The sequence below is a fragment of the Danio rerio genome, chromosome 23 (genome assembly GCF_049306965.1).
Source record: "Danio rerio strain Tuebingen ecotype United States chromosome 23, GRCz12tu, whole genome shotgun sequence".
Lineage (NCBI taxonomy): Eukaryota > Metazoa > Chordata > Actinopteri > Cypriniformes > Danionidae > Danio > Danio rerio.
Window position 1 is genome coordinate 28,192,587 of NC_133198.1, and position 23,884 is coordinate 28,216,470.

At 35.0% G+C, this 23,884-nt stretch overlaps 1 protein-coding gene across 5 annotated transcripts in view; it reads left to right on the forward strand.

The window, feature by feature from the left end:
• The window catches only part of erbb3b (erb-b2 receptor tyrosine kinase 3b), a 56,604-nt gene that overhangs the window by 16,915 nt on the left and 15,805 nt on the right, over positions 1 to 23,884 (forward strand). For 2 of the 5 annotated variants that reach the window (XM_073938414.1, XM_073938415.1), the window contains exons 2-15: positions 1,783 to 1,934; positions 2,017 to 2,197; positions 6,567 to 6,692; positions 7,333 to 7,395; positions 8,652 to 8,770; positions 8,890 to 9,031; positions 11,891 to 12,004; positions 12,118 to 12,235; positions 14,407 to 14,480; positions 14,584 to 14,682; positions 19,294 to 19,502; positions 21,408 to 21,540; positions 21,624 to 21,717; positions 23,464 to 23,621. In XM_073938414.1, coding sequence (XP_073794515.1) covers positions 19,313 to 19,502; positions 21,408 to 21,540; positions 21,624 to 21,717; positions 23,464 to 23,621 — 575 coding nt within the window. In that variant the 5' untranslated portion in view covers positions 1,783 to 1,934; positions 2,017 to 2,197; positions 6,567 to 6,692; ... (6 more) ...; positions 14,584 to 14,682; positions 19,294 to 19,312. Of the gene's footprint in view, positions 1 to 1,782; positions 1,935 to 2,016; positions 2,198 to 6,566; positions 6,693 to 7,332; positions 7,396 to 8,651; positions 8,771 to 8,889; positions 9,032 to 11,890; positions 12,005 to 12,117; positions 12,236 to 14,406; positions 14,481 to 14,583; positions 14,683 to 16,520; positions 16,530 to 19,293; positions 19,503 to 21,407; positions 21,541 to 21,623; positions 21,718 to 23,463; positions 23,622 to 23,884 lie in introns of all 5 variants that reach the window. The other 3 variants (XM_021469802.3, XM_073938413.1, NM_001014826.2) reach the window with 2 other exon arrangements.

Genomic DNA, 23,884 nt, shown 5'->3' on the forward strand with positions numbered 1-23,884 from the left:
TCTTTGCAAGTACATGTCAACTTACACTAACCGTAACCCTAACCCCAACCTAACAATCTGTTTATAGTCTACTGAGAATTAGTTGGCGTGTAGATGCAATATATCTTAAATTCAACAAATGGACCATCAAAATAAAGTGTGATCGAAGGCTGTGCTGAAATTATTTTCTCTAATAATACACCATCAAAAAAGGGTGGTAACATTTAAAAAATTCTCTTATCACTATGGTGGCTTGAAAAAGCCAACATATTGTTATACTACATAAACTATTTCTTCATCTGTCTCCTTCTGAGAGTGTTTTTTCTATATGCATCTCCTCCAAACCTCCAAACTGCTCTGACTCAGATTTCTATATCTTTTCCAACTGATCAGACTTATGGTTTTCTGAAAACTGACCCGGAAAATTCTGAAAAGTCCCATTGACTTAACATTATGCCAAACTTTGTGACCTCATAAATTTGCACCAGACTCTCATACAAGCTTAAGGTTGGGCTCATTTAAGTCAGAATACCAATCTGCCAATCACTGATGACCTTTCAATTTACTAGCCACACCCTAGCAACCACTTATGGCACCCTAGCAACTGTCCAATAGATTTCCATTGTAAAAAATTGGCATTGACTTTACATCGGACATACTATCAATATACTGTACCAATCCATACTAGAAACATACTAGCAAACTCACTAGTCATACTAGCAACATGCTAATTCATTTTTTAAACATACAACATGCTAATTCAAGCTAAAGTCATGCTAACAACATGCAAGTTTATACTAGAACCATGCTGATTCATACTAGAACCATGTTAATTCAAACTAGAACCATTCTAATTTATGATAGCATTTATGATATTTATGATAACAACCACCTTGAGCACTCTAGCAACCGCCTAGCAAGAAACATGCTAACATACAGTTGAAGTCAGAATTATTAGCCCCTCTGAATTATTAGCGCCCCCTTGTGTATTTATTTTTTTCCCAATTTCTGTTTAACGGAGAGAAGATTTTTTCAACACATTTCTAAACATAATAGTTTTAATAAGTAATTTCTAATAACTGATTTATTTTATCTTTGCCATGATGACAGTAAATAAAATTTGACTAGATATTTTTCAAGACACTTCTATACAGCTTAAAGTGACATTTAAAGGCTTAATTAGGTTAATTAGGGTAACTAGGCAGGTTATGGTAATTAGGCAAGTTATTGTATAATGATGGTTTGTTCTGTAGACTATCGGGAAAAAAATTGCTTAAAGGGGCTTATAATTTTTACCTTAAAATGTTTTAAAAAAACAGTTTTTATTTTAGCTGAAATTAAACAAATAATACTTTCTCCGAAAGAAAAAAAAATATCAGACATACTGTGAAAAGATTCTTGCTCTGTCAAACATAATTTGGGAAATATTTGAAAAAGAAAAGATATTCAAAGTGGGGCTAATAATTCTGACTTCAACTGTATGCAGTTATCTATCCATGCCAACTGTTTCAAACTTGTTCAAAACTTCTTCAATTATTTAAACTTTGAATCTACTTAGAAACTTTTAGACTAGGGTTTCTCAAGCCACCATAAAGTTGGTCTACGAGCTTTACTTTTCTAGTTTAATCTGAAATATTTGACGAAATATTGTAAGAATTCAGATTTTTTTTGGGAAATGTAGATTGTAAACTGTAAATTTTATTGATGCTGAAATAATATAGTGTGCAGCTGTAGTTGTTAAATAGTTCTGAATGGCCCACATACAGTACGTCATAAACAAATGTAATTGTTCTCTTTTCCTAGTTTGTACTGGCACTAAAAATGCTCTGAGCTCCACGGGCACCCCAGAACAGCACTACAACAACCTTAAAGAGCGCTACACCGGATGTGAGATCGTCATGGGCAATCTTGAGATTACACAGATGGAGAATGACCTCGATTTCTCCTTTCTTGGAGTAAGAAGCTGTTTTACCTACCTGTATGGAGTGCTAAATGGTTGGTTTGGCCTTGAGATAACATGCTTGACTTTTCTTCTAGAGTATCCGAGAGGTCACCGGCTACATCCTCATTGCGATGAACCAGTTTCGCAAGTTACCTTTGAATCAGCTCAGAGTGATTCGTGGCAGCAGCTTGTATGACAAAGAATGGGCTCTTTCTGTCTTTCATAACTTTGACACTCACACTGGCCTGGAAGATCTGGGCCTCACCAACCTCACAGGTGAGATTGAGATCAGAATATAAAAATACACCTTTTCCTATGCTCCATGTTGCTTTGCGCAAATATTGGAACACATGACTTCTGTTAAGCTGTAAGCAATCAGAGAAGCGTAACCCCAAAATGTCATTGTAAGATTGTAAGATTCATTGTAATGTTTCTTATCTAATAACTTGGGATCAGATCACTGAATATGCAACATCTGGTAGTAACCGTAAATCTTTGGAGGAAATTTGGTCAAAATAACCTAAAGGTTTTTTTTCACACATATTTATCCCAATTTTATTGTTTTAAATTCTGCTTTCAGCCAAAGGTAGTGAAAAGTTTCAGACTCATAACACATAATTCACCACAAAATGAAAAATTCTGACTATTTATCCCCCTCAAAGTGGTTTTGAAAGATTTTAAAAGGTTTTGAAAGATTGACTTACCTAGTAGGTAGAATCAGGGTATCTCCCATCCAATCCAAACAACTAAAAAAGGAAAATGAAGAAAACGGCCACTTTTCCATTTTCGTTTGCTCACAAAAAACAAACGAAAAATAAATTTCGGCTCGATTTTTGTTTTTTTAATTTAGGGTAGGAAAACAGATAAACGACTTCAACATTTAATATACACATGTAGGCGGTGATAAAACGCCCATTTTCTTCTGATTGGTCAACCAAATCTGAGTTCTTGATGGTGCCCTCAAAATAAGAGGCCTCTGTGGACCAGCAGCCAGGTTTTTAATTATTATATTCTAAAACAGTGAATTAATGAACAAATTTTCAAAAGAACTAATTAAACACATACGTATAATTCATAATAATTAATATCTTGTTGTTCTGACTAACAGATGAGTTAGCTGTCTGTGCGTTGCGCTAAAAGTGAACTTGACATTTGCTCTTCGTTAGAAATACATTTACATTTTACATTTAGTCATTTAGCAGACGCTTTTATCCAAAGCGACTTACAAATGAGGACAAGGAAGCAACTTACACAACTATACGAGCAACAATGAATAAGTGCTATAGGCAAGTTTCAGGTCTGTAAAGTCTAAGAAGGAAAGTATTAGTACTTTTTTTTTTTTTTTTTGGGTACAGTTAGTGTGATATCCAGAGAGGCAATTGCAGATTAGGAAGTGTAGTGGAGACTAAATAGTTGAGTTTTTAGTCGTTATAAAATAACGAGTGACTCTGCTGTTCTGATGCAGTTAGGGAGTTCATTCCACCAACTGGTCAGATTGAGCGTGAGCGTTCGCGAAAGTGATTTCTTCCCTCTTTGGGATGGAACCACGAGGCGACGTTCATTCACAGAACGCAAGTTTCTGGAGGGCACATAGATCTGCAGAAGTGAGAGCAGATAAGAAGGAGCAAGGCCAGAAGTCACTTTGAAGGCAAACATCAGAGCTTTGAATTTGATGCGAGCAGCAACTGGCAGCCAGTGCATAAATGTTGAAGTGCTACAGCGGGCCCAGTTCCATATTGCACATATAAATATTGCATATAGGCTATTGTACGGTGCTGCCAACTGTTTGCATTTTATTTGATACATTTACTATTGCATGAAATAGTAGAAAAGGGAAGTGCGCTCGTATAGCGAGTGATGCACACAGAAATCAGTGCACTATTCTGAATTAAGTTCTCTTAAACCTAATTCTGCTTAAATTGTAGAAAATCTTTAAAAATGACAGGACTTTAATCAAGCCTTTTTCATTTGGAGAATTACAGTTAATAATAGCTTAGTCCGTATTAATGATCAGTTTATAAAATACATCATTTTTCAGAGTACTAAAGAATAAGACGAATGTGCAGTAACTATAATATTTTTATGCTTTATAGCTTTACTATGGAAGTCAGTGGTTACAGGTTTCAAGCTTTCTTCATAATATCTTCTATTGTATTCAACCAAAGAACGAAAGTCAAATCAAGTGAAGGGAGAGTAAATGATGTCAGAATAGTCATTTATGGATGAACTATCCCTTTAACAGCGGTTTAAGAGAATGAAGTGGACAAAAGAAGTCACATATTCTGGAACTTCATTAAAAATAATGTTCATCCACTCTTTCTTATTGCCTGGATCAGAAGGAAAGCAATGCAAAGACTGTATTTTTTCCCCTCATACCTTATCACTGCACAGCATCTTGATTTCTTTAGAGCATCTTTATCATATGGTTCCTACACAGGCCTGTTTTGCCTTTCTCATTGCTCATTATTCATTTTGAGTTCTCAGTTCATGATGTGTAAAGCTAGAGTCTTTGTGTAAACAGGTCACATGCATTCATCCAGTCAGTGACACAGACATTGCAGTTAAACAATGCAAATAAAGACATCATCCAGGTTTTATGTGCTGTGTGTCTGAAAACGTCAGCATACGAATACAGGATTAACTGATAAATTTAGTTAACCTATATGCACCTTTATGAGTTTTAGGAAACTTAGAAATCTCTTAAACCGGTGTTTAGAGGATTAACTAGTTCAAAGAACTACTCTGAAGATTTGAAGTTATTAGTGGTTCTGAACTCTGGGGAAGAAACTCTGAAATTTGTAGAGATTCAAAAATAATTTGATATATTTATCCAACCTGAAAAAATCAGCAAAATGACTTAATTGTAAATATATATTTGTAATGGGTTTACATGCAAAAATAACTTTTGTCATTTAAATCATGAGCGCTTCCTTTAAGTGGAGCATTTATAATTCTTTGCCTTCTCAAAACAAATGGACATCATGATGGTTTGTTTGACAGTAAGTAAATTTGACATCAGTGATTTTGCGGAAATCTGTAGGAGTGTTTAGGAATCTGGCACATTTGCATTACTGTAGGTACAGGCACACCCATTGTCACTCAACAGAGCAGAAAGCTTTACAGACAGACTCTCAAAAAGAGTTTGAGCCTGCCAGGAAAATGTCTGTATGTTTTGTGGGTCACTTCATTTCAAACTGCATATTTGATATAATTTGGCTTGTTCAGACTCATCAGAGATGTCAAAGTGCACTGAAGAGCCACATATGTCTTCAGTATCTTACAATTTTTAAGCAATGCATAATAATCTTCTAAGACACTTCCAAGAACAACAACACATTTTTTATTCCCTCATGACTGAAAACTGAAAGGTAAAACTCAATTAAATTGACTGGTTATTGATCCGCTTTAAAATTCAGTATAAAGTGTTGTTATATGTTTTTAAATCTCTCCACGGACTGCAAAATTTATTTTGCTGTGTGTTTAAACTACTTATTTAAAATGAGCTAAAACAACACAATTCTTAAGAATCTTTGGAGACAATTGTTTTATGCTCAATTAACTTCAATTTGTTAGGTTAACTTAATTGATTTGTATTGGGACAGAATAAGTGAATTGTGTGGAACCCAGCATTTTTCACAGTGTAGACTGGCCCCTCAGTATATATCTGACCTAATTAGTCTACATCAACCCTTGAGATCTCTTCACTCTAAAAGAATCAGCTATGTCTGACTGTTCCTCAATCATGCTTGAAATGTAAAGGGCTCTCTATGGAAGCTCTTAGACTTTGGAATGATCTTCTACTGCCTTCGAGAATATGCCACAGCCATGCAGCCCAAGACCAGTTACTCACTGAAGCTAAGCAGGGCTGAGACTGGTCAGTACCTGGATGGGTGACCACATGGGAAAACAAGGTTGCTGTTGGAATTCGTGTTAGAGAAGCCAGCAGGGGGCGCTCAACCTGCGGTCTGTGTAAGTTCTAATGCCCCAATATAGTGAAGAGGACGCTATACTGTCAGCGTGGGAGCGCCGACTTTCGGATGAGACGTTAAACCGAGGACTCTCTGTGATCATCTCATGGCACTTCTGAGGGATGTAACCCCGGTGTCCTGATCAAATTCTCTCCATCGGCCCTTACTAATCATGGGCTTCCAATCATCCCCATCCACTGAATGGGCTCTATCGCTGTCTCTCCACTCTCCCTATTGCTGGTGTGTAGTGCACTGGCGCCGTTGTCCTGTGGCTGCCTTCACATTATCCAAGTGGATGCTGCACACTGGTGCTGGTGTGGAGAGACCCCTCCCTCATGATTGTGAAGTGCTTTGGGTGTATGGCCATACACAATAAATGCACTATATAAATAGATATTACTTACTTAGTAATATCTCCTACTTTGGAGACATTTCAGAATTAAAACACTTGTATGTTGTGTTTTTATATACAGCACTTTGGTTACCATTGTGGTTGTTTAAAAATGCTTCAAAGATCAAATTAAGTAATTTAGGTAAAATAAATTGTACATTTTTGAACATATATAAATGTTAGACTATACTTTAGACAAGCATAAGTACAAACCGGTGTAGTTCCCCCTGTGCGCAATTTGTTTTCTGCATTAAATAAATCAGATTTATTTTCACTGTGTCTGCAGAGATCTTGGAAGGTGGAGTACAGATTGTCCACAACAGGAACCTCAGCTATGCTCCATTGATCAACTGGCAGGACATTGTCAGAGACGGTGACGCTCGCATCCAGATCCAGGACAATGGAGGAAGAGGTTTGTGTTCACATCTTGATTGTATGAGTGTGAGAGATAAATGTGTGTCAGGAAATTATGTTTTATATTCTGAAAAAAACCCACACAAAATAAAGATGTTCTGAGCTACCATGAAGATATCATCAAAAAAAATGCACTTCAGTTTAAGTTTTTTTTTCCTCTATAAAAAATCGCAAATTTTATATAGAAAACAAATTTTGAGAGGATCACTTGCTTATGATTGACTATGGCGGGCCCCCCATTAGCTATCACATGATACACCAATCAGATGATTACTAAAAAGAGCCAGATCTCCTTGCCTTAGCCCACTTCATATTGAAGAATCCCCCCATCCTCCCCTACTCCTTCCTCTCTTTTTTAACTAAATAGGGGGTAGCTCTCAAGACCTACCTCAGCTCAGACTCCCCTCTCACCTGAAGAAACGGAAGATTTGAGGTTTTTCCGAGCACAGGGCTCTCTCCCGGGACAGCATGCCAAACTCGCTCCTACTTATCAACTATTAGCTAAGTGTTAACTCTTGAAAATCACTAAAAACAGTAGGGAACCAATAGAAACGCCAAACATTGTAAATCAGGAGAAGATATTCATCTGTTGTTGAGGTTCATCATTTAGATATTTGGCTTCTTTATGTGTTTTATAGGGTCCTGCAATCCTGCATGTGGAGAGTTTTGCTGGGGTCCAAGTAATGATCAGTGTCAGAAATGTGAGTAACTGGTATTAATTTATTTAGTTATTCATTTTGGTCACTTTATTTTATTAACAAACCATCAACTTTAAACTTTTAGCTCAATAAACTATTAACTTGGTGCTATTAATTGTTAATAGTTTGATTTGGGTTTTCAGATTAGGATGTAGAATTAGATCATACTTTGTAAATACTAATGAACAGCAAATGTTTTAATAAAAAGTAGGTAATAAGCAGGTAATGGGGGATTGGTACTTAAAACAAAGTATTACAATATTTTTTATTCATTTTTAATATCAAATTTTTTGATGTAGTGTTTTTGAAAGAACACTTACAACACAATAATTTTCCATCCGTTAATACTTGTTAATGTATTAACTATAAAAATAAGAATAAACAATACTTGTGCAGCATTTATTAATCACAGTTCAACATTTACTAAAGCATTTATAAAATCTAAAGTTGTGCTTGTTAACATTAGTTTATGTAGTGTGAATTTACTTTATTTTCATTACTGTACTGTACTGTTTCATACTGTAATAAATGTACTGCTCATTGTTCATTAACTTTAACCAAGGGAACAATATTGAAAATTGTTACCATCTCTTATATTTACCTGGTCTGTTATTATTTATTATTTAGTTAAAATTTCATTAAACAGGAATATTGTGATAATGATTTTACATATTACACTGAAAAATATCTGTAAATTAGTGGTTTTATTTTTGATTCATGTTTGTATTTTATTTTTCCCCTTTTATTTATGCTTTTGAGTTGCATTATAGGACCTTGATCCTTCTTTAACAACCTTTACCCTTAAAAAGTAGGAAAAAGCGACTTTTGTTTACATTTTTAATAGTTCAAAGTGATTTATTTGTCTGGTTTGGTGTTGTATGTTATTCTACAAAAACCTTGTAATAAACCTTCAGTACATTTTCTGTTATGTTACAGACTAGTTTCTGTATATATATATTATTTCTTATACATTATATTTTTTAAGTACTAAAATGTCAATAAAAGTCACTTTATTAAAGTGTAGAGTTGAATTTTCAACATCAAATGTCGACAGAAGAAAGATCGACGTCCCATAATGCAATTCACAACCGTAAATAAACAGAAAACACTTTTACAGAGTAAATTCTATAAATAAATAAATATTCCATTTCATAATAAATTACAATGTAATAGTTTCATTTTATTAGATTGTCTCGGTTTCCCTTTACCTGTAGTCATACACAATGATTCTGAGTTATTTTTGTCTTTGTGTGTTTCAGTGACTAAAACAGTATGTGCACTTCAGTGTCTGGGCCACTGTTTCGGCACCAACCCTAATGAATGCTGCCACCCCGAGTGTGCTGGAGGCTGCACTGGACCCAGGGACACAGACTGCTTTGTGAGAACCAGCATTACTGCCATTACACTCTGATTGCATTGCTCAAGATCTATTGTAAGAGACAAGACAATGAAAGTCAAACAAACCTTTTATTTCTTTTTATTATTTTCCCCCAACAGGCCTGTCGACATGTCAATTACTCTGGCTCCTGCGTCCCTCACTGCCCTTGGCCTGTGGTCTACAACCAACAGACCTTTCAGGTGGAGCCCAATGCTGATGCCATGTATCAGTTCGGTTCCATCTGTGTTCCTAAATGTCCCGGTGAGTTACGAGCCGTTACACACAGTTTTCCACCACAGAACAGACCTTCGCTAAAGCATGGGGTGGAAAATATTTCTAACGTAATGGGAGCTTGGTGGATAAAGATCTAGGATTGTATTATAGAAATCACTTGTTGTAAGCCTGGTGGAACTGATGTGTAGGCTAGTAAGTGAACTGTGGATGAACGCTGGATGATATGCCTCATTGACAGTACATCAGAACTGCAGTGCCGTATCCATGGAGGATCATGAACTGCATGGTAAACATGACACAAGTTTAAACAAACAGCAGAATGTAATGGTACTACGCAACTCGTCTGACCATGTTTGAATTTTAGATTCAATTTGTGGCTGCTGAGTCCACAATTAACACTCGCTAAACACCACTTGCCTTGGCGTTAGAGAGTAAATAATGTTGTCTGGAGATTTTTTTAGGAATGATTACGTATAACATGGCTTTTAAAACTGCAATGTGTGATTGCTAGTTTGACTTTGGTGTTTATAAAACAAAATAAATGAACAGATCAATTTAGATAAACAAGAAATATACAAAACGTGTAAACCATAAATAACAGCTAAAAATATCTTAAACGAATTCTTGGGGAAAAAAAGTATTTATGTTTTTAGAAATATAATATACACATTTTTATTTCTGAGATACTGAAAGACTTATTATAGTTAAATGTTTTCAGAATTTGCCAATAAGTTACATTATTTAATCAATTACAAAGGAAGTTACATTAAGTTCTACATAGCAAAACAAAGACTAAAATTGTAAATGATCAAACATTGAGTACGTTTACATGGATACCAATAATGCAATTTTATTACAATTAAGACAATACTCTGATTAAGAGTCTACCATGTAAACTGAGATTTATGATTAATTTAATCCAATTAAGGTCATAATCGAACTGAACAGAAATCGGAATAAAACATGTGGAGTATGCTGATTTTGGTCGCATTATTGAAGTGCAGTACAGACATGTAAACACCACTATCAAACTATTACCTTCGTCTAGGATTTTCGCCGAAATTTGCGACTGGATATTACATACATACACGCCTGTTTGACACTATTCTCTGCATTTACCGAGTCAGTGAAGGACCACAGACACCTGAATCATGAAATGCAGAGTTTTTTTTCCATACGACGTGCGGCATCAAAATTTCTTAAAACAACACTCTTCCAGCAGTTCATACTCGCATCCAATATCTCCTTTGCCACAGGAGGCATGCATGAAAAGCTCCTGAATTAAAGTGAAAGTGCCAAACTGTAGTTAAAGTCAACAAACTGAAAGTTAAACACTCAAAATAACATGAAAGTCTGGAGGAAATAAGGATTGCGTGCTAATGCAAAGACGTAACTCGAATTATGTAAAACGAGATCATGAAAGGAACATTTAAAAAGCAACTCATGTAAAGTCCTTAATCATATTATTGTCTTATTCAGATTAAGGCAAATATATTGACTACTGGTAGACTTGATAGTAGTCACTGATTTATTTAAAACTTAGTAAATTTATTTATACAGGTCAATAGCTAGCAAAAGTAAATCCAGAAAACTACTTAAACAAAATAAAAAGATTGAAAAAAATATTAAATTATATTTTGTTTTTTTTTCTTTAGAGATGCCAAAAATCTTCTACAGAAAACTAACACTGAAAGAAAAGAAATTCCTGTAGAAACAACATTTACAGAATGTTCTACTAAATAATAAAATTGAAGAGTTCAGATGCACAAAGTACCATCTAATTTTTTTTCTAAAATGAGCATTTTTCTCAGCCACCTAATGTTATGTTGTTATTTTCAATTCATCTTTATTTATATAGTGCTTTTACAACGTAGATTGTGTCAAAGCAGCTTAACATAGATATTCTATTCAATTAAAATTGAAACATTGTTAGTTTAGTTTTCAGAGTTTAGGTTCAGTTTAGTTCAATTCAGTTTAATTTTCACTGCTGAAAGTCCAAATACTGATGAGCAAATCCATCTATGCGCACCTCTACAAGTCCATTTATTGCCTTCATTTCACCTTAAAGGCAATAAATATATCCTATTCAAGAACATAAAAGTCAAATTACTGAACCTACACATAGGAACCTGAGAAAAATGCACATTTTAGAGGAAAATGTTAGATGGAACTTGGAAGTTTTTGCATCTGAACTCTTCAATTATTAACAAAGAAAAAGCATCCTATTAAATGAAATGTAAAATTTGTATTTATCAACACCGAAATAGTGTTTTTATATGTATAAAATATGCACCAACAATTTCACTTTACATCGCTCTTATCATGGGGAAACATCCAATGCACACACATAGCAGCTCTGCACCTCTTGCACCAAGTTGCACTTTAGACACTTTCTTAATCACTCCATGTCTCTGGAAACACTGTGCATTTCAAATTGTACTTCATACAGGTAAGTGGGCTTGACAAACCACCTATAGAAACACTCTTCTCTCTTATGCACCTGACACTTTATCTGAACTCCCTCTTAAATAATGAATAATAATGAAAACATTGTTTACTATAAATGTACCACAATCATGTTGCACTCCTTGCTTTAACCTTAAATACCTCTTTTGCACAATATTCACCTTTAATACATCTCTTGCACAATATCCTGCACTTATGATTAATTTATATACCACTGTTGTCCTGTGAGACACAACATTTCGTTCCTCCGTATGTCCACACGTGTAGCGGAATGACAAAAAAAGCTCAGCTCAACTTGACTTGACTTGCATGTATGTGTTATCTCTTTAATACCACTAGTATATAAATCAATGTTTAGTCATTCAAAAAGATACAGTGCAGAACATAAAATGAATGACCTTTTCTCTTATTTTCCTTTAGGGCACTTTGTTGTGGATGGCAGTGCATGCGTGAGCAGTTGTCCTCCCGGTAAAACAGAAATAGAGAAGAATCAAATTAAACAGTGTGAGACCTGCATTGGCCTGTGTCCTAAAGGTAAAGTGTCCATCCAGCCTATTTTAGATTGCTGGACTACAGCAGCTGAATGCAGCAAACTTAAAATACTAAATCTGTTTTTTTTTTGTGTTATTTTCTCATTCTCTGTATAGTATGTGAGGGAACTGGAGCCAATCACAGACAGACAGTGGACTCCAGTAACATTGACAGCTTTATCAATTGTACCAAGATCCAAGGAAGTCTACATTTTCTGATCTTAGGTATCAAAGGGTAAGACACACACATAAACATACCTGATAAGTGCTCACAGACTCGAACAACACTATGCCATAAACAGACTGTCCTATATTCCAGACCTTTACCCTGTAATGTCATCAACAACTTTAAAGAGGACATGGACTGAGAAATCAAAATTCACTTGAACTTTTGACCTATAAGAGGTTATTGTACTAAAGCTTAAGAGCAATGAACAGCTTATATTAAAGGCAATCGGTTAAAATAACAGGTTGCGAATGTGCCACTTAATTTTGTCTGTGGCTAAACTTTGCCTCCACAGAATGAAATCAACATCTACTTTTTTATGAATATTTTTATGGGTTTTCAGATTTAATTAATAGGACAGTAGAGAGTAGTTGGGAATCATACTCTGACCGTCGTGAATGAGTGCCATGTGTCGACACAATAATCACTACACCATTCGCACTGACAACATATACTTTCAATATCAGAATATCACTGCCGGTTTAGCTCCACACATCGATAAGTGCTCTAGTATGTATGTAAATAACAAGAGTCATTTTTGATCATGGATTTTTTACCATGGATCATTTTAGTTGTTTAATAGTGGATTTTTATGTGAACAATTCGACTGGATTTTCAGAAAGATTGCAACTGAAACACAATAATATTCTATAAAATGCAGTTTTGTCACTAGTAGTTTGAGTAACTATCTTTATTTTATCTTATAAAGTGTCACCGCTGCTTTGTAGTTTGATTTGTACTCAGTATTTATGCATTTAACATGAATCGCTCAGCGTCTGTCTAAGAAAGTATGTGTTGAATATTATATTGGTGGTCTTTCCAATTTTTGAAAAGTTAAAAAGGTTGAGTCAATCTACCATACTCTATACATTATTATTATAAAAACTTGAGTTTTTTATGTAAACATTGTGATAACATTATAAGTAGACATAAATTTCATTTTTAATGTATCTATTATTTTGAATTAGGCATTTACCCATGATTGACAGGCTACTTTCATCCTATATATAAATCTGACATATGAAAATTACATATATGCCATACAAGTTTATATTTGGATTTCACGTTTATAGGTTGGGTGGCTCAGTAGGTAGCGATGTCGCCTCATAGCAAGAATGTCGCTTTCTGAAGAATTTCTGTGTGGAGTTTGCATGTTCTCCCCGTGTTTGCATGGGTTTCCTCCAGGTCCTCCGGTTTCCCCCACAGTCCAAAGACTTGCACAACAGGCGAATTGGATGATCTAAATTGGTAGTGTGTGTGTGAATGTGAGAGAATATGGGTGTTTCCCAGTACTGGGTTGCAGCTGGAACGACATCCACTTTGTAAAACATATGCTGGAATAGTTGGCAGTTCCTTCCGCTGTGGTGACCCCTGAAAAATAAAGGACTAAGCCGAAGAAAAGTGTATGAATGTTTACATGTTTACATTTGTTTATATATGGTTTTTCAATCACTGGAATTACAAAATTTACTTATTTGTTACAATATATTAGAAGTTATTGCTAATTTATCTGAACATATAAATACATTTTTGCTATTCCAACACTAAAAAAAAAAACGACTTTTGTTGCTTGTTCAAATTAATTATTTTTAAATGAGCTGAAACACAATTCTTAATTGTTTCATCATTTCAATCATTTCTGGAGGCTGATTTTAGCAGCAGGAGGTTCGAATGAAGTCTTGAAATTTCCAGTGAAGCAAGTAATTGTGTGTGTTTTTTTTTTTTTTTTTAGCAACTGCCATTTTTACAATGTTTTACAATATGTGTTGCATATATCTCATATTTTGTATAATGAGAAATCCATATGAACTTGTTTGTTACATGTGTAATTTGCATATATTGCCATACATCAGGTTTGTGTATTTGACAGCATTTCAGAAATCATTCATATATATTTGCATTACATAAGCAAAGACTTTAGATTTACAAAGACAGTGTATTTTTATTACTTATCAATAGGAGAAAATTTCACAACTGACTGTGTGCAATGATAGTTTAAAAGGGACTGTGATCTATAAGATGGTCTGGAATATAAGTCACTCCATGTTGCATAAAAAAAAACTCAGCATATTCTAGAAATTACGGTAATTGGAAAATAAACAGAGTAGATTGATGAGCGCCCACAGGGTCTCCATTACGGTGGTTGTTTATGCTAATATCTGCTCTCTTCTGTTCTGCAGAGACGTCTATAATAACATACCACCTCTGGAGCCTGAAAAACTCAAAGTGTTTAACACAGTCAGAGAAATTACTGGTATGCTTCCTTTACACCGACTGCTCTCTGTTTGTGTTCTTGTTGCTGTAGTTTTTGTTACGTCGGGTTGTGACTCAGCTGTGTGTGTGTGTTTGATTTGTAGGTATTTTGAACATTCAGTCTTGGCCCGATGAACTCCATGATCTATCTGTTTTCTCTAGTCTCACTACCATTCAGGGAAGATCTCTGTACAAGTAAGACTGTGTGTTTAATATGTGAATTAAGTGAGTTTGTGGTAATGTTTCTATGGGATTATATTAAAAACAATTCCTCATTCACTCAATTGATTTGGAGTTGGTAAGATTTTTTTTTCTTTTACAAAATTCTCACCAATTCTTTGTTTATTGGATCAGGCTAATATTGGAACAATATTGTCATACTAATTTCTTTTTTTTTTAACGTTTATTCATAAATGTACTGTAAGTCACTAATGCTGTAATTTTAAAAGCACTAATAATATGATACTAATAATATACTAATTATATAATAAAACATTGGTAAATGTAATTTTAGAACATTTTCATTATTTAAAGAGCCCATATTTTGCATTATAAAAGGTCATATTTTGGTTTTGGGGGTCTTCAACAACAGACTGATATGAATACAAGGTCAAAAAACACTTTCAATGGCTTATAATATGCATTTATTTTTGCCTAATTATCCTGACTCCCATATGATTAGTTCAGCGATTCATTTGTTCGCAAACCCCTCCTTAGCGAGAAGCTAATCTGCACTGATTGGACCGATGACCCAGTCTGTTGTGATTGCAAGTGCAAAAACAACTACACTCAATCAGTATTGTTCCACACAGTGGCAAAAGTTGAGCTATCACTGCGCGTGTGTGTAGGAACGGCTGATGGTGGCCACAATAAAGAGAAACGGCAGAGGATCGCGAGTTCAAAAACACTATTAAATCGGTGAAGGTAGAAGCACACGGCACATTTTCAGTGTGGTTTTGGACGCAATATGTAAACAGCCCTATAAAGATTTAACCTGAGAGATACAGTACAAGCACTTATCTATAATAGATTACGATACTATTATTGATTTATATTAGTGATTATAAGCCGCGTGGGTAGATTACAACTTACAACACATAATTAACCATATTTTGCAAACTACACAAATCGAGGCAACAATGTTATGATCCGGAGGAAGAAGAAACTGGTCTATATAAACTGTAACAGTTACTGACAAAGTCCTTGTCAATGTCTGACAGTCCCTTACATAATAGTCTCTGCTGCTCCTTCCTTTAAAAGCAAACAGCCAGCAAATCACGTGCTGCAGTGAGGATTATTGTATCAAAAATCAGAAAAATGACAGGAACAAACACAGCACACGGTTGGTTATTTAACCTGTTATTCACCGCAGCCGAATCTCCATCTGTCAGTGATCATCATCTTTGTGTCATGATCAGTTCCGTGATCCCCTGCGCTCCGCTAGTGTCTGAGGAGAAAGCGTGTTCACATTTATCAGATCAGGAACTACATATTTGGTGATGTACCATGTTGACGTTGATGCGTTCAAGCAAAAGTTTCAAACAAAACTCAATTAGAAGAATCAATAGTTTTAAACACGGTGCACTTTTAGATTTAAACCTCAGCTGGATGTCTTCATTCACTTAGTGCTGTTACACACTGCAAATAAGGTCATTTTTAAAAACCCATAATACAGGCTCTTTAGAATAGAAAATGCAACATCATTTGTGATGCTAATGTGCAATTGTTGCTTTAAAATGTTTTATATTTTATTCATAACTTCAAATTGCTTCAGAATTGATTATAAATAATCAATTTATCTGTTTTTTCATTCATTTTGGACCCTATGTTTTATTTTGTGTGTCATATCCCAATCAATATTCCCCAATAGTCCCCATGTTTGATTAATCCTTAAAAAGTATGTCTCTACTAAATGTTTGCTTGTGTTTTATTACATTATTGTTTAACATCATGCATGCATCTCAATGTTGTTTTTTGTGTTCCCTGTGTTTTGTATGTTACTCCCCTCATTCTCCACATGTGCTTGTATCTGTCCCCGCAGTCCTAAGAGGTATGTACTGTGATCCCTCCAACCTGCAAAAAACTAACTGTACTATCTGTATGGCCAACTTTCTCAATCACATTCACAAACAATGTCTTTTTTCCTGCTTTTGTTGCCAAATAATGACGACAGTATCCTTGATGAGTTGTGAAATGTTTCTTTAAGAATAACAGGGGCATGTATGAGCACATATTCAAACTGATGAAGGTCACAGATGGTTCATCTGCTTTTATTTGTGATCTTGCACTGAGTGCCTATGCGGGTGTTGAAATACAGTGCTGCAGCCTTAGTGTTAGAAGAGTAACCTACACAAAATAAACAATGTCAAGTCTCGAGTTGGAAATGCCTTTCTTTACTTTCAATTGAACATAATGAAAGTAATATTAATACAGAAGCAGAAATGATGTGATGATGGGGAACAATATAGGTGGGAGGAAAAAAAAAATAGTGATGCATGTATTAAAAAAATTATTATTTTACATTTTTTGCATTCCCTCGCAAAACTGTTGTTCCACAAAGACTTCCTGTTCACTTCATATATGTCCAACCCTCCTGTTTTTGCCAGGATTCTTCTGTATTTTACCATTCTGTCCCGCTATCATCCTATCATTAAGTACTTTTCCATATTTCTCCCATATTTTAATCTTGAAAGCACATTGGAATTAATATAAAAATGTCTGCATTCACTTTCTTTCCATTAAAGCTGTGCGTCAATTGTCGCCCTTCTTACGCAACCTCTGAATCAGTGAATGCATGTATAAGCACTGACTGACGGACGTGCTCCGTTTGATAAACTGATCCCAGGGGCCTGTTCCATAAACCAAGCTTAGAGAAAAAGTCAGGCTTCTTTTGGTAAGTCAGGTTTATTAATGGCAGACTCGATTTCATGAAACAAATTTACGATAGTTCAAAGTCAGTTACTCAGGCAACTTATCCTGGGAAACTATCCTGGTCCGGGGCAAGTTAATTCTCAGGCTAAGTCTTAAGTTCAAGCTTAATCAAAGTAATGTTAACGTTCACTTGCCGTATTTTGATGCCATTTTGATTCACTTAACCTTTTAATTATGATTAAAACTGTATAGTCACTTAATAGTATATATGTATACACCAAACATCTTTAGGAATAAAACGATAATATTTTTAAATTCAAATAAGTTATTGCAAACAAAACAAATACAAACTACAACATTTCAACCACATTTCATATTTTTTAATGTTTATGTTTAAAAAAATTTTCTGTTAATTAAAATTTTATTTAATAATGTCTTAATAATCTCTAAATAAACTCTTTACTTGCTCTTTCATCATAGTTGCCATGGTAGCACACAACATAATTGATGCATCTATGCTCGACCTTTAAGGTTTCACGACAATAATATGCACTTGCTGTTATCTAGATTATTTAAACTGAACACAGATTAATTAGATCAAATCTTTAACTTGCTGTTATGGAACCAATTCAAGCGTGGATGTTTAGTTCAGCTCATTGAAGTCAGGTTTTTTACTTTAATCCCTGCTTTTCTAAACCACTTTTATGAAACAGACCCTAGATCAGCTTCTCTAGACACCTCTGTTATCAAACAAAAAAAAAACGAGAGATTCATATGCTGCACTTCACTTGTTTGATAGCAGAGTTGTCACTTTAAGAATGCACAGATCTATAATGAAAGCATTCGATTACTTTAGTAACTGTTTTCGCTCACTCAAGAGAATTAGTTGCCTTCACAAGAAAACACGCAGGACTGACCTGTTTACATATCATTAAGTGTATGTTAGCTCCTCTTTAAATAGCCTGTGCAGAAGCTGATCAGGGATCAGTTTATCATACGGAGCGCATCCATCAGTCAGTAGTTATACATACATTCACTGATTCAGAGGTTGCATTGGAAGGGCAAGAATTGACGCACAGCTTTAATGGAAAGAAAGCAAATGCAGACATTTTCATATTAATTTCAATGTGCTTATAAGATTAAAATATGGGAGAAATATGGGAAAATACCTTATAATAGGAAGATAGCAAGATAGAATGGCAAAATGTGGGAGAATCCCTGCAAAAACTGGAGGGTTGACATGTATGAAGTAAACAGGAAAACATCTTTGTATTCCTCCGCAAAACATTTTCCTATAACCCAGTTTTTTTTTCTTTCACCCATGTTTTCCCACCATCATGTCCTTCATGAGTCTCCATATATTAATAATATTCTCTGAGCACAAACAAGTTACTTTAAATAACTAGCCTCTTTTGTTAAATCGCTAAATACCTTCTCAATTGTAAGTCACTTTGGACAAAATCATCTGCTAAATGAAATATAAATGTAATATTAAATATAATCCTGGCTCTTAACACCTTGGTAATGACAGAGATGCAGATGTAATGGCAATACATCCACCTATCCATCATAAAAGTGAATCCTAAAGCAAATTGATGGGATAAGAAAATTGTACATGTTTGATAACTTCCATATATCTAATTATGCGAGAGTAAAGTTGTGATGCATAATGATGTAGGCATTAAAACAGAAGCTAATGTAAAAACTAATGAACAGAAATGCAGAGGATGAACAAAACAAAATGCACTTAAAAATCTTCCAGTGAAATTTAATCTTCTGGATATTGACGTCATCGCTGCAGCACAGTATATTATGTGTTTGTGTTTGTGTCTAGCATCGGCTACACATTAAAACCAAAAGATGCTTTTGGCTTAAGTTCTTAATGGAAACCACTCTTCCTTTATTCTTCCTCGATTTCTCATTGATTTCATTCTTCACACCAGGCCATTCTCTTTGTTGGTGATGAAGATTCCCTCCCTCACATCTCTAGGACTGCGCTCCTTGCGGGAGATCAGCGACGGCAGTGTATACATCACTCAAAATATGAACCTGTGTTATCACCACACCATCAACTGGACACAGATCTTCCCACGTAACCAATTGCAACGCAGACGTAACGACATCAAGGAAAACAAACAAAAGATCCAGTGTGGTGAGTTAAGTTCAGCTCAAATAACTTACAGTATCAGTTAGCTCTTCCCCTCTATTGCGAATGAGCCAATGGCAGTTGAGTACCAGTTGCACAGAGAGCAGAACTCCCGCATCTTCGGATTTGGTGATGTTTGTGCTGTAGTAATAGTTCTACATTGTGCCTGAGGCATTTCTAACACAGATTCCAGGTATCCTGAGAGTATGGTCAGGGTTTGTCCCTTCAAAAATTCATTTCAATTTATTACCAAAACAAGTCAGTTAGCGTCACCTAAATCTGTTTAATCACATTGGTATGTAGAAACACATCATCTGCCTCAGGTAAGTTAGATAGTAAGCACTAAATTTAGCTAGCTCATGCTTCATTTATTCATTCATTCATTCACTTTCTTTCAACTTAGTTCCTTATTTATCGGGGGTCGCCATCGCAGAATGAACCGCAAACTATTTGAGCATATGTTTTTCACAGCGGATACCCTTCCAGTCGCAGCCCATAACTGGGAACCACTCATACACAAACACTCATACACTATGGCGAATTTTGTTTACCCAATTTAACTTTGGACTGTTGGGGAACCGGAGCACTCAGAGTAAACCCACAAGAACACAGGCACAACAAGCAATATCTACAGAGAAATGCCAACTGACCCAACCAGGACTTGAACCAGCAACCTTCTTGTTGTGAGGTGACAGTGCTAACCACTGAGCCACTTTTTTGAAGATGAGCCACCACTGATCCACTCATGCTAACTGAACCTAATCACCACTAGGAAATTGAGTTAAATGTAAATGAATTAAATCTTACATTGCAATATATGAACAGTGCTGATCCTAAATGTGACGATAGTAACACAAGACTTCTCACGTCTGATCTCTTACTTTTTAGATCACTTCCTAATCAAAATCATGTTAGCGATCATTTTTAGCATATGTTGTATGCAACACAGGCTCATTGTGAAAACATACTCCTGTACACATTTCTGGAGAGCGCGGATTATGTAGACAGATATACGTACGGCTGCATTTCGTCTTTAAAACAAACTCTATGGGGTGGTAGGATGCCACCGATGGCGCTGCCAGCTGACCACCTAACTCCGTGTGAATGGCTTTACCGCTGATACCAGTTTGCTCAGTAGCTCGCCACGTACGTCAGCAGACTTGAGACGCAGAGAGGAGTTGACTGCGATGATGGGGTTCGAGTCCAGTGAATAACGAAAGAAAACAAAAGGCAAAAAATAAAATAAACAAGTAAATAATAGGAAGAGAGTGTGGTAAGATCTGAAAACATGGTAAAAATTAGGCGGTCATAAGAGCTTTTCTTTTTCTGGGTTGCTTTTGAAAACACTGTCAGGTGAGTTTAGGGAAGGTGGTGGGTGGAGAGATCGGTTTGTCGGTCAATAGTGAGTCAATAGCAGCCACTGGTAGCTTTACACAAGAACAGCAGGCATGAATGGCACTCGCGAGAGAAATTTGAGATCTCAAAAAGCGTACACAGCAACTTCTGGTGCATTTTCGAAAACAAAAACTGCAAAAAAAAAAAAAAAAACGCACCTCCTGGGATGTATTTTGCGAGCTCCAGAAATGTATATATGGTTATGTATCAATAACGAGCCTCGGTTGCTTGTATGTGCATCTATCTGTACATTTTTAAGTCCTGAATGTACCTCAACAAGTAGTGGTCTGTCTATGTCCAAAATGTATCAAAAATATAATTGAACATGGTTTTCACCCTTACAGACGTCTTTGTAAAACAGTTAGTAAACAGTATGTAACTAAAGGGATTGCGGAGCTTACTGATAGATCAGATTTGTACTATTTGTTTCACATATGTATCTTGTTATTTTGTGATCCACCATTACCTTGTACACAAACAGTCTGTTGGTTTGCATCTGTGTGTTTGTGTAAACAGAGGAAGAGGGCCATGTGTGCGACCCGTTGTGTTCAGACGCAGGATGTTGGGGCCCGGGGCCTGAGCAGTGTTTGTCATGCAGGAACTACAGTCGGCTCGGCACCTGTGTGTCTCACTGTAACCTCTACTCCGGGTCAGTGTTAGTTAGTTATTTTTTTATAGTTATTAAATGTTGGGTCGGCTTCTCAAGGATTGTGTGTGTGTTTGTGTCCACAGAGAGCCACGGGAGTTTGCAGCATCTAATAAGGAGTGTCTTGCTTGTCACTCAGAGTGTCTGTTGCAGAATGGGAAACAAACATGCCTAGGAAAAGTATGCAGCAGTTTTACTTTGATTTTCGCTTCTTTTAGTTTTGCTTTTGCTATCTATGGTGGTCCAGTCAGGGTTTTCTGTTAACTTATACTATAAAGGTTTTAAGTTGTTTTGTTAATTAAAACAAAGCTGGAGAATAAAAAAACAGAAATATTCATTAAAAAACTAAAAGTTAAGTTAAGTTAAGTTAAGTTAAGTTAAGTTAAGTTAAGTTAAGTTGAGTTTTAAATATCATGTAAATTTTATATATTTTTAGAAATGGAAAATAAAAATCAGAAAAAAAAAACAAACTAAGTTAAGTTAAAGGTTACGTTGAAAGTTAAGTTAAAAGTTAAGTTAAACATTAAGTTAAAAGTTAAATTAAAAGTTAAGTTTAGTTAAGTTTTTAATATCATATAAATTTTATATATTTTTAGAAATGAAAAAGAAAAAAGAAAATGGAGAATAAAAAGCAGAAAAACCCAAACAAAGTTAAGTTAAAAGTTATGTTAAAAGTTAAGTTGAACATTAATTTTAGTTAAAAGTTAAATTAAAAGTTAAGTTTTTAATATCATGTAAATTTTTTATATTTTTAATAATAGAGAAAAATAAAAAGCAGAAAAACCCAAACTAAGTTAAAAGTTAAGTTGAAAGTGAAGTTAATTTAAAAGTTAAGTTAAACGTTAATTTAAATGTTAAGTTAACTTAGTTACGTTTTTATTATCATGTAAATTTTATATATTAATGGAAAGAGGGGAAAAAAGCAGAAAAACCCAAACTAAGTTAAGTTCAAAGTTAAGATAAAATGTAAGTTAAAAGTTAAGTTGAAAGTTAAGTTAGGTTAAAAGTTAAGTTAAAAGTAAAAATAAATGTTAAGTTAGTTATGTTAAGTTAAAGGTTAAGTTAGGCAAAGATAAAAGTTAAGTAAAAGTTAATTTTTAAGTTTACACACACACACACACACACACACACACACACACACACACGCACACACACACACTGACACACACAACAGCACATACAATTAATCTAAGTCAAAACTGAAAGCTGAAAATAATAAAACCGAATTCAAAACATTAAGTGCACTAAATAGTTGTAAATAAATCATGCTAAACTTCACTGACCTAAAAGTGACACTATTCATTTAATGATTAAAATAGCATAAAAGCTAAATTAAACAACTAATTACTTTAAAATTGATCCTTATTTGTTTGTTTCTATATCTTAATTTCTGATTATGATTGACATTTTTAACGCCACCACTTTTGAGATTTCATCCATCAGTCTGTAAAACCCTTTTAGGCATGAAGTAATTCTTCTAAACACTTTAAAGGTTACATCCAACATTCTGTTCTTGTTCATTTCATTGTTTTTCTTAAACTCTACTGTCTCCAAGTCTTTGTTTTATTTTTTCCATTGCCTATATGACACATTTTTAATCAACCTCTCAAATTGTTCTCACTGCATATCATAGCGCTAGAGGCTGTTACGAAAACCATGTGAACAATACTATTTTACCGTAAAAAATCCAACCCACACAAACTCTCTGTGTAATGTCTGCATGATCGCAGTAACCTGCCTGACAGGCTTTGCAGGCTCTTTGCTTCAGATCTGTTCATTGCGCAATTCATCTCTATTAACAGTGACTTGAAAAAAGAAATTCATTCAACTGTTTGTCTTGGTGCAGGTGCTTAGTGACAGGAATATTTGTTCTATTAATATGTAACTTACATAAGTCTGGCTTCTCTCTCCGTCTTTGTGCATCAGGGTGCAGATCAGTGTGTAGCGTGTTCAAACCTGATGGACGGCCCTCACTGTGTTTCTTCTTGTCCTAATGGAGTGAATGGAGAAAAGGGGCAGACCATATTTAAATACTCCACTGCAGCGGGTCATTGTGAGCTCTGTCACTTCAACTGCACACGAGGGTTAGTCTATGTTCTGTAGAGATGTTTACTCTGTTTACACTGCTGGTCAAATGTTGGGCATCAGTTAGATTTTTAAATGTTTTTAGAAGAAGAAAAAGTTGTATTTATCTGATAAATACATACAAAATTGTGAAATATTGTTAGAAATGTAAATAAATGTTAATAATATATTAAATGTAGTTCAACATGTCATTTATTCCTGTGGTTTAAGCAGAATTTTCAGCATCATTACTCCAGTCATCAGTGTCACATGATCCTTCAGA